Consider the following 11140-nt stretch of genomic DNA (forward strand, 5'->3'; position numbering starts at 1 on the left):
ACTTGCTTGCTTCCGGAGGAAATAGGTATTCCCGCTGTGATGGCATACATTACAATGAAAACTGTAGTTGGTCATGAAAGGGAGACAGGATCTGCAGATGAGCCAAATTATAGATTAGTGAACCACTAAAAACACACATTTTTTCCTTCCTTCCTTTTCTTTTTATTTCTTTATTTATTGTTGGTTATAGGGCTTGGACTAGGTGCTGTCCCTGAGCTCTTCAGCTCAAGGCTACTGCCCTACCCCTTGAATCAGAACACCACTTCCAGTTTTCTAGCGGTTAAATGGAGATTAGAGTCTCTCAGACGTTAGTGCCCGGGATGACTCTGAACTGTGATCCTCAGATCTCAGGCTTCTGAGTAGCTAGGGTTACAGGCATGAGCCACCTTGTCCGGCTTCTTTTTTTTATTTTGCTGAATGTAACGTCTATGTAGCTCAGGTTGGTCTTGAACTCACAATCCTGCTGCCTCTGTCTCCTGAGAGCTGGGACTATAAACATGCTTCATTATGCTCACCTCAACACATTATACTACTTTTTGAAAAAGAAGTCAACTTCTCCTTAGTAAAAGTTAGATAAAAACTGTCACCATACTAAAAACATAAGGTCATCAATACCAATACATCCATATATATATATATATATATATATATATATATATATATATATATAATTTTATTTATTTATTTTTTTCTTCCCCTGAGTATTTTGGAGAAGTTCAGCCTTAGGGCTCCATGCTTGCTAGGCAGGCCCTCCATCACTTGAGCCATATATACCTCCAGCTCTACATTTTTTTTTTGGTCAGTCCTGGGTTTAAACTCAGGGCCTGAACACTATCCTTGGGTTCTCTCAAGGCTAGAGCTCTACCACTTGAGCCACAGTACCACATCTGGCTTTTTCTTTTCTTTTTTTTTTTTTTTTTGCCTGTCCTGGGCTTAAGCTCAGGGCCTGTGCACTATCCTTGAGCTTCTTTTGCTCAAGGCTAGAACTCTACCACTTGAGCCTCAGCACCACTTCTGTCTTTTTCTATGTGTGTGGTAGCAAGGAATCAAACCTGGATCTTCGTGCATGCTAGGCAAGCACTCTACCATTAGGCCAAACTTCCAGCCCCTAGCCCTACATTTTTGACACACAGAAACATTATTCACCACAGCAGATAATGTGGCATGGGGAAGGCTCTCAGTGGCCCCCTATCTAGGTTATTTTATCTCTTTTAGCACCTAAAGAGTACAAGGGCTGGGCACCAGTGGCTCATGCCTGTAATCCTAGCTATTCAGGAAATTGAAATATGAGGATCACGAGACTCTCCAATAACAACCAGAAAACCAGAAGTAGTACTGTGGCTCAAAGTGGTAGAATGCTAGCCTTGAACTGAGAGCTCAGGGGTAGTGCCCAGGCCTAGAGTTCAAGACCCATGATTGACCAAAACCAAATTAAGTAAATAAATAAAAGAGTGTGGCTTAGTGGTAGAGTGCTTGCCTAGCATACATGAAGCCCTGGGTTTGATTCTTCAGTACTACATACACAGAAAAGGCTGGAAGTGGTGCTGTGGCTCTAATGGTAGAGCACTAGCCTTGTGCAAAAGAAGCTCATGGGTAGTGCCCAGGCCCTAAGTTCAAGCCCTAAGACTGGCAAAAACAAAAAAGAGTATACCAAGCCAACTGTAAAAGGAGATAAAAGCAGGAACTGTTGATTACGTCAAGAAAAGCAGACAGAATACATAACAATATGAATTTTTTTTGGGGGGGGGAGGGAAATGGTGACCAAGACATGAGAAAGGGTACCAATGTATGTGAAGTAATGCACCTTCTATCTGGTGAATATAATGTAATCCTTCTATTAATTACAATAAAAGATATGGAAAAAAAGAAGTAACATTTAGATGACCATTATCTTCAGAGGTCAATAGTTCTCCCTGTCTATAAACCTATCCCTGATCACAATACTTCCTGTCAGAGAAATACTGTTTGTCCTACTGGGGTAGAGAAACATTTTTTTCTGCCAGGGGCCATTTGGATATTTATAATGTCATTTCCTGGCCATACAAAATTATCAATAGAGGCAGGTGGCAACAGGTAGCCAATCAAACACATACATGCCTGTCCTGTCAGGTACCAAGTAAGTTTCTGGGCTTCTCTGTTTCCCACCTCTGCTAGAAACCAAGAGCAAATAGAACCTACGTGGACAAACTGGGTACCTTTCCAATCTCTACACCTGAAAATGCAACCCCTAGATTTCCTAGAGACCAGTTCTTCCACACAATCTCAGCAGAACAGCTCAGAACTCACCAGGCACTCAGACATCACAAACATACTCCTGAGGTTTATCTTGTGTGATTGTTGTTCTTAATGCACTATGTTGTTTCTGGTCTCTTTTTTTTTTTACCCTTATGGTTAATCTCATATTGTTACTGTATCTGACTTTGTTACCTGATATATTGTATATATGTTTGTTTATTTGAAACAGGAAAAGGAAGGGCATAACAAGATTATTGGGAGGGAAACAGGGACAAAAATATGAGAAAGGGTATAAATGTGTGAGAAGTAATATACCTAACTGTAATACCTCTATACATTATCTTGACAATACAATTTTTTTTAAAGAAAAAAAAAAGATTAGCTGGGTAAGATAGCTGGAGATCTGGAAGGATAGCCTGAGCAAAAAAAAAAAAAAATGTTCACGAGACTCCTTCTCAAGCACTGGCTGGACTTGGTAGCACATGCTTGTCATTCCAGCAACAAGGGGAAACACAACAGGAGGATGACATTCCAGACTTGGCCTAGTGATGAAAATGTGATCCTAGCTCTATAAAAAACTAATATACTGAATACCAGTAGCTTCTAGCTATAATCCTAGCTATTCAAGAGGCTGAGATCACAGGACTGCAATTGAAGCCAGCCTTGACACACAAGTCCACAACTCTCATCTCTAATGAACTACAAAACAGCCAGAAGCTGAGCTGTGGCCCAAGTGGTAGAGCACTAGCCTTGTGCACAAAAGTTCAGAGACAGTATCTAAACCCTGACTGAGTTCAAGTCCCAAGACCAGCAATAAATAAACCAACCAATAAGTGCAAAAAGGAATTGGCAGAGTAGCTCAAGTGGTAGGGCACTTGCGTAGTAAGTTCAAGGAGTTCAATCCTTCCCTCTTCCCCACAATACAAAACAATTCCTTTCTCTACTTTCTAGAAGCCCTTCAGCTAAGAAGGTTGTTATGATCAACTCATTTAATGTAGGCCAAGACTGATATTAAAGATAGGCACATAGCTATTTTAATTCAAACACAATCAGGTGTTCAGAGAACCATTTTTTAAAACTTTAATTTTATTTAGCTATTTTTTCCCCCACTCCTGGTGCTTGAACTCAGGGCCTGAGCACTATCCTTGGACTTTCTCAAGGTTAGAGCTCTACCACTTGAGCCATAGCACCATTTCCAGCTTTTTCTATGTTTGTGGTACTGAGGAATCAAACCCAGGTCTTCCTGCATGCTAGGCAAGCACTCTACCACTAGGCCAAAGTCCTAGCCCTAGAGAACCATTTCAAATTGGTAACTGAATTAAGGTATTAAAACTTTGAACTATGATTTGATTCTTTCTTGAATGGCTCTTAGTTACTTGATCCAAAGTGGCCCAACTTGGGGCCTAATTAACCGGACTTCCTAGATCAGTGTTTTCCAAACCTTTTTAGACCTTTCTTATAAAAAATTATTGTCCAGGGGCTTGAGAAAGCTCAAGGGCAGTGCTCAGGTCCTGAGTTCAAGTCCCAGGACTGGGGGAAAAAAATATTTTCCAGGGGCCAGGAGCATAGCCTAGTGGTAGAGTGCTTGCCTAGCATTCAGGACTGGCCAAAAAAAATTATTTTCCACATCCCTAGTATTTTTTTCTTTTCTCATTTTAATTAGATATTCTAGGTCAGCTATAACATGTTAATTAGTACATTAACATTTCTAAAACCCACTTAAAAATTTTAACTGTTGTGCTCATAACAGATTACACTGGAAGGTGTACAAACTTCATGTCAGAGAGATTAATTTCAGAATAACTCAGTCTTAATAGTCACATTTACATTTGTTATTAAGCATATAAAACATTATAGTCATCAGCTATACAATTATTCCAAAAGACAATGTGTCAATAATGCTTACTGAGCTAGCTCTCATGAATATAAAACCTTTCATTCTCAATCATATAACTAATTCACTAGATGTTCATGTTTAGAATAAGAAGAGAGCACAAGATTCCTAAAGGAGTAAACTAGAAGTAATGGGAAGGGAGGAGGGGCAAAAGGGAAAAAAGGATACTTGGATAGGAAGAGCTACATTATTAATTTTTTTGTGCTTGTACTGGACCTTAAACCCAAGGTCAGTGCACTGACCCTTAGCATTTTTAATCAAGTCAGGCACTCTACAACCTGAGCCACAGCTTCACTCCCAGCGTTTTCTTTTTGATGATTAGTTGGCTTTCAACCATGATCCTCAGACCCCAGCCTCCTGAGTAGCTAAGATTATAGGTGGGCACCCAGCTTAATTTTTTTTTAATTGTTATTACAAAGGTCATGTACAGAGGGCCACAGCAACATAAGTCAGGTAATGAGTACATTTCTTTTTGTCACCCCTTCCCTTGCTCCATTTTTTCTTACCAATATTTTTATTTGTTTTTTTAATTTGAAATTTTTCTTCTTGGAAACCAGGGTTTTGAACACAGTGGCAAGAATTCTACCACTAAGTGGTCAAAGTTTTTTTTTTTCTTTGTTTTGTTTTGTTTTTGCCAGTCTTAGGCTTGAGCTCAGGGCCTGAGCACTGTCCTTGGACTTTCTCAAGGCTAGAGCTCTAGCTCTTGAGACTCAGCACCACTTCCGGCTTTTTTCTATGTATGTGGTACCAAGGAATTGAACCCGGGTCTTCGTGCATGCTAGGCAAGCATTTTAACCACTAGGCCAAACTCCTGGCCCCAACATCAATACTTGTTTTTTTGTTTTTTGCCAGTCCTGGGCTTGAGCTCAGGGCTTGAGCACTGTCCTTGGACTTTCTCAAGGCTAGCACTCTACCACTTGAGCCTCAGCACCACTTCCGACTTTTCGCTACGTATGTGGGGTACGGAGGAATCGAACCCGGGTCTTCATGCATGCTAGGCAAGCACTCTACCACTAGGCCAAACTCCTGGCCCCCGTGGTCAAAGTTTTGACAACTGGTTTTGTTCACCAAATCCTTTTGAAAAAATCCAAACATCTCATGTAAAACTTAAATGAGGGGCTGGGAGTATAAACTCAAACACACGCGCGCGCACGCACACACACACACACACACACACACACACACACACAAACAACTTAAATGATACTGTTTCAAATATGTTTACATAACGCTCTAACTATAGTCTTATAATGCAGCCTGTAAGCTCAAAAGTAGGGACAAAGTCACCACTGTGCCTGTTAGAACTGTTCCCTCAGTAAACAGGAGGCATGCTAAGGGAATTAAAACAATTCCTTAGTCAACATCCTATTCATTGACCAGGGCTTAGGAGACAGGAAATACTAGGCATTTACATTGTCTCCTACTCAACATCTAGACACGTGGAAACTGATTCTTTTTTAAAAAATGCCATTCTTAACCCAAGATATGATAAGGACACCTGCTCAGCTATGTTCATCTCTGCACTATTCACAATAGCCAGGATATGGAAACAATCCAGATGCCCTACTGCAGATGAATGGATACAGAAAATGTGGAATATATACACAATGGATTTCTATAGCCAACAGACAAGATAAAATAATGGCATTCGCAGGGAAGTGAATGAATCTAGAGCGAATCATGTTGAGTGAGACAAGTCAAGAGCTAAGGAACAAAAGGCGCATGGTATCCTTAATATGTGGCTATTAGATCCAAACAGTACAAGAGCGAGGACTCAATATCTGCATACCCAATGCTATGGACATGGTAATGGAAATATAAACATAACTATATAGATATAAAAACCTATTACTCTATAGACATGTTTTATTTTCTAAAATTAATATGTTTCTATGACATACAAACCCTTAGCCTAATTTTGATTAAGTTCTAAATACGAAGTTCCAGTGATTGTAAATAGAGATTCCTTTCTTGAACACTCGTTTGTTAAACCTGTCATTTAAAATATGATGTAAAAATCAACGTTAATAAAGAAAAAAAGTAAAGAAAGAAAGAAGAAAAAGAAAAAGAATGCCAGAAAATGTACTCACGAGGTATCAATGCCAAAGGTATCAGCGGTGAACCATTTTGTACATATCCCACACTGCAATTCTATCTCTCCCAACTGTCGGCCATTCTCTTCATCAACGGAGCCAGCCTGAGTATCCATCACCTCTGAAGTATCCCCAGCACCTTCCTGTAGCCAGAAAGCAATCGGAGAATCAAATGAATTGAGGTGATTGAATTAGTGGTTCACTTGATTAAAAAGAAAGAAAAAAAAAAGAACCCTTGATTGCCTTTAACACAACCGAGACGAAAAACTTACTAGTGTATCTTTTCCATTAGAAGATTCTGTCTCCACACCACCACCTACATCAACCGAGTTTCCATCCCTGTAAGGAAAACACTTCAGAATCCTCAAGAGAAACAGACATAATGCCCAGTTCCCAAAGATCACTCAAAGGCAGTTGAACTTCATAATCCTACAGGTTTGTTTGGTTTTTTCAGCTAAGCCAGTGCTGGACTGGATACCCAGGGTTTTCCGTCAGAGGATCTGCAGTAACACAGTCAGGACAGACACAGGGAAGTTCCTGGGGTTCCTAGAGACACGTCTACACCGGCTGTAAGCCGGTCCCGGCAGGCAGATTCGCAGCGAGCGCGCTGGCCCCTTGGGTGTCTCACTGCTCACTCTGGCACTGGAGCGTGGTCTCTTCCCTGGGAGAGTTAAGAAGGTCCTGCCGGACAGAACCGAGAGCTACCCTCCCTCGACGGGGTGCACACGCCAGTGCGAGCGAGGCGATCCGCGGCGGGTCTCGCTTACCTCCGGCCGCCAAAGGTGCGGAAGGAGGCGTGGCCTGGGTCACACCAGAGGGGCCGGGCCGGCGGCGGGCGGGGCGACGGCCCCGAGGGGGCGGGGCGAGCCGAGCCGTTGGCCCAGGCCGAGGCTCCAAGGAGAAGGGCGGGAGAGCCCCAGGAGTCGCGGGGTTCCGAGGCGGGGGAGGCGGGCCTCCCTCGCGGAGTCCGCCCGGGCCGCGGGGCCGCTTACCCGCTCTCTGCCTCTCCAGAGCTCGGCTCCGTCGCAGGCGCAGCAGAGGCTCCCTCTCCAGCCGGAGCAGCTGCGGCCGCCGCCACTGGCTTCGTTTCTCCCTCTTCTGTGGTGGTTGCATTTGCAGCTGTTCCTGAGCCCGGCCCGGCACCCGATCCTGGGCCGGGTCCCGTTCCCGCCGCCGCCATCACTGTCGCCTGCCAAGCTTCTCGCGAGAGTACTACCCTAGTCTCGCGCGAGTTGCCGCTTGGCACTGCAGTCTTCAAGTGGTAAAGGCCCGGTGGGGCCCGCGCTCCGGTTCCTCCCTGGAGGAACGACGGCTCCGTGCAGGTCCACTTTAAGGGCCGGGGGGCGCCCCTGCTGCGGCGGCTGGTCAGTGGGACTTCCTGTGGCATTTACCGCCTGTTCAGGGAAGGGGCTGCGAATCTGGCAGGCCACGACGCGATCCCGGCGCAGCGCAGGCGCCTGCGAGTGTTCTCGGCGGGCAGCCCGGAGCCCGGCGTGCCACCCGCCACCGGAGCCCTTGGGACCAGGACAGTTCGCTAAACACACCCGCGATCCACTGCCCTTCGCCGCACGGGTGGCAGGCACCCCGAGGGCCTGCGGCTGAACAGCTGGGGGTGTGTAGATGCTTGGGTTCCTTAGTTCTCAGTCATTGACAACCGAAGGAAAACCTGACGCAATCCCCAAGAGATCCGCAGGGCGCTTGTCCTTCGAATGGTACGAAACCACTTGGGGGGGGGGAGTTTTATCTCCCTCCGAGCCCAAATAATGATTATGTGGCAGTTTTCACATGTCCACAGTGTCTATGTTTTTTGGGGGGGGAGGGGAAGGAGGAGTTGCCAGCCTAAGGTCTTGAACTCTGGGTCTGAGCTGTCCCTGAACTTTCTTTGCTCAAGGCCAGTGCTCTATGCAACTTGACACAACGGAACTACTCCCAGCTTTTTCTGGGAGGCTGGCCTCAAACCTGGATCCTCAGATCTCAGCCATCTAGGATTACAGGCCCACCAGGGCCCGGCATCAGTCTTTTTGTTGTTGCTGGTCCCAGGGCTCAAACTGTGGGCTTGGGCACTGTTCCTGAGCTCCTTTCTGCTCAAGGCTACTGCTCTTATCATTTGAGCCACATTGGCACTTCCTGCTTTTTCTGTGATTTAAGACGTTTCCTGTCCCCCCCCGGGGGGGAGGGGGCTTCAAATCTCAATCCTCAGATCTCAGCCTCCTGCGTAGCTAGGACTATAGGCATAAGCCACAGTGCCTGGCTCACAGTCCTTTTAATTGAGACATACTTTTCATCTTCATGGAGGACATTATGATAATTCAATACAAGTTCTTCATGGAGGACATTATGATAATTCGATACAACTTTACAATGTGCAAGCCCCTGCACTAGCACTAACAAGCACTAATGAGACGGTCTCCAAAAACAAAACAAAGAAACCTTTGAAGAAAGCAAAGTGATTTACCTTGTGATCTTTGCACAATGTCCTAAAACCCTGGTATCACTGCTCACACACACACAAAATGATAAGTTGGACTCAAGTTTTGCCTAGTGGTAGAGTGTTTGCCTAGCACACACAAAGACCTGGGTTTGATTCCTTAGTCCCACATATATAGAAAAGCTGGAAGAGATGCTGTGGCTCAAGTGGTAGAGTGCTAGCCTTGAGGAAAGCCCAAGGAGAGTGCTCAGGCCCTGAGTTCAAGGCCCAGGACTGGCAAAAGAAAAAAAAAATAGTAGCATGCATCACTGCCACTATTCAGGACATCCCAGCATAGTGATGTCCTTTGGGGGAGGGGGATAAGTGGCTTGGCTGGGAAGGCAGAAAACACAGTGGCACATGTGCTTTCGGGTTGGTGCTTTTGGGGAGAGGGGGGTCCAGAAGGCAAAAGTTCCCCCAAGAGTTGGAGGATCACCTGAATGACTAGTTATACAGTGACTTGAATGCATGTCTGAATCTAGCCTAGAGAGGCTAAGGAAGTTTCTTATGTTAGAATCCTAATTTTGGAAAGCAATGGCTCTTCCTTTGTATTAGTATAAAGCAACTAGGAAAAGGTTTAAATTCTCCAGCTAAAAAGAATAGGGTATTTAGCTCATAATTGGAATTCCTTGGCAGAAAAAGCTAAGCTGGCCTGGGTGCATTGGCCTCATAGAAGGAAGCAGGGCCATACCAGCTTGTTCCAAACCAGGTTTGGAGAGCTTAGAAGTATTCTGTGCTACCCCTGGTTCTGCCCACAACACAACTCTGGTCACTGCCTGGGAAATTTTTTCCTTATTGTTTTTAGAGAATGATGACCTAGTTACATAATATCAAGAGAGAAGCTGGGTGGCCTGTAATCCTAACTACTCTGAAGGCTGACATCTCAGGTTCAAGGTTCAAGTATCAGGACTCGCATGTGAAAATTTAAGAGAAATTTACATAAGCGGTGCTTAGGTTGTGAATTCACAAAGCTGCTTCACTCTGGGAGGCATTCTGCCTTCCCTGCTATAATAAACTCATCCAGCAGGGGGAAGCACCTAGCAGTCAGGTAACTGGATACTGAAAACAGCCTCAGCATTTTCTGGCAAAACAGCTTCTTCTTATGCCATGTTTCTCTAGGGAAGAAATTCTCCACTTTGCTGTGATCCGTGGTGTCTCCCCTTTTCCAGAGACAATTCCATTTATACTCTCTGAAAAAAAAAATCTTCAGGGATGGTGCTTTGGCATAGGCAACTGACAGGAAAGGTTTACTTACCTTCTCAAGCACAACCCCTGCAGAGAAATACCTTTCATTGTTCTAGTCAATTCCAGAAAGAGTTGTTTACTCCTCCACTGGGTTACTGGCTGTTCACACAGGAGGACTGGTCTTTTAGCAAGGAGTTATGAGCAAGAGATTTGCCATGAAAAATTCTGCACCTAGGCAGTGGCCAATAGCCTGTGCCTGTAATAATAGTTACTCAGAAGGCTGAGATCTGAAGATTGCTGTCCAGGAAGGAAAGTCCCCAAGACACTTATCTCGAGTTAATCACAGAAAAGGCCAAAGTATAGGTGTGGCTCCAATGGTAGAGCTAGGGCCTTGAGCAAAAGGAGTTCAAGGATAGTGCCAGGGCCCAGAGTTCAAGCCTCAGGACTGGCAAAGAAAGAAAAAAGAAAAATCTACACCTTATTTGCAGGAGGCAGGGCTTGTGATTTTACAATGAGAACCTGGTACATCAACCCATAAAGACATTAATTCCACCAGAGCTAGGCCAGGGTGGCTCAGGCCCGTCATCTTTGCTATGCAGGAGGGTGCGCTCTGAAGATCTCAGTTCTAAACAAGTCCAGGCAGGAAAGGCCAAGAGACTTTTTTCTCCAATTAACCACCAGAAAACTGGAAGTGGAGTTGTGGCTTCAACTGGCAGAATGCTGGCTTTGGGAGAAAAATCTCAGAGACAGTGCCCAGGCCATAAGTTCATGACTGACAACAACAAAAAGACATTAGACCACACACACTGGAACATAAGTTCCTTGAAAGCAGTTGTCAGGTTGTTTTTTGGGGGGGAGGGGTGGGGGAAGGCCTGGGGCTTGAACTCAGAGTCTGGGCACTATCTCTGAGCTTTTGTTCAAAGTTAACACTCTACTTGAGCCACACAGCCACTTCTGGCTTTTTCTGGGAAGTTTATTAGAGATAAAGTCTTATGGGCTTTCCTGCCCAGGTTGGCTTCAAACTGCTATCCTCAAGTCTCAGCCTCCTGAGGATTATAGGCATGAGCCACCAGCCCCCAGCTTCATGGGTGCAAAGATTTTGGAGCTGGATAGACAGGAGTTGGATTCCTAATTCTGACTCATGGGCATCTGTAAACCCCAATTTCCTAAATTTTCATACCATGGTTCTAGCACAGATCCCATGTGACTCACCCTACCCTGTACTACCCAACACATGCTTATGGGAGCCTAACTCATGTTAATGTG

General features: G+C 44.8%; 1 protein-coding gene across 4 annotated transcripts in view; it reads right to left on the reverse strand.

Annotated features, from left to right (window-relative positions):
* Window positions 1-7430, reverse strand: part of Ash2l (ASH2 like, histone lysine methyltransferase complex subunit) — a 30893-nt gene extending 23463 nt beyond the window's left edge. Inside the window, exons 1-4 of one of the 4 annotated variants that reach the window (XM_090353909.1) lie at window positions 7215-7430; window positions 6495-6561; window positions 6220-6365; window positions 3-91 (exon numbers count right to left, since the gene is read on the reverse strand). In XM_090353909.1, coding sequence (XP_090210035.1) covers window positions 3-91; window positions 6220-6365; window positions 6495-6561; window positions 7215-7402 — 490 coding nt within the window. In that variant the 5' untranslated portion in view covers window positions 7403-7430. Of the gene's footprint in view, window positions 1-2; window positions 92-6219; window positions 6366-6494; window positions 6562-6857; window positions 6949-6989; window positions 7090-7214 lie in introns of those variants that run through there. The other 3 variants (XM_090353910.1, XM_090353911.1, XM_090353912.1) reach the window with 3 other exon arrangements.
* Window positions 7431-11140: the final 3710 nt, after the last annotated feature.

The sequence above is a fragment of the Megascapheus bottae genome, chromosome 20 (genome assembly GCF_031878675.1).
Source record: "Megascapheus bottae isolate mThoBot1 chromosome 20, mThoBot2.hap1, whole genome shotgun sequence".
Taxonomy (NCBI): Eukaryota; Metazoa; Chordata; class Mammalia; order Rodentia; family Geomyidae; genus Megascapheus; species Megascapheus bottae.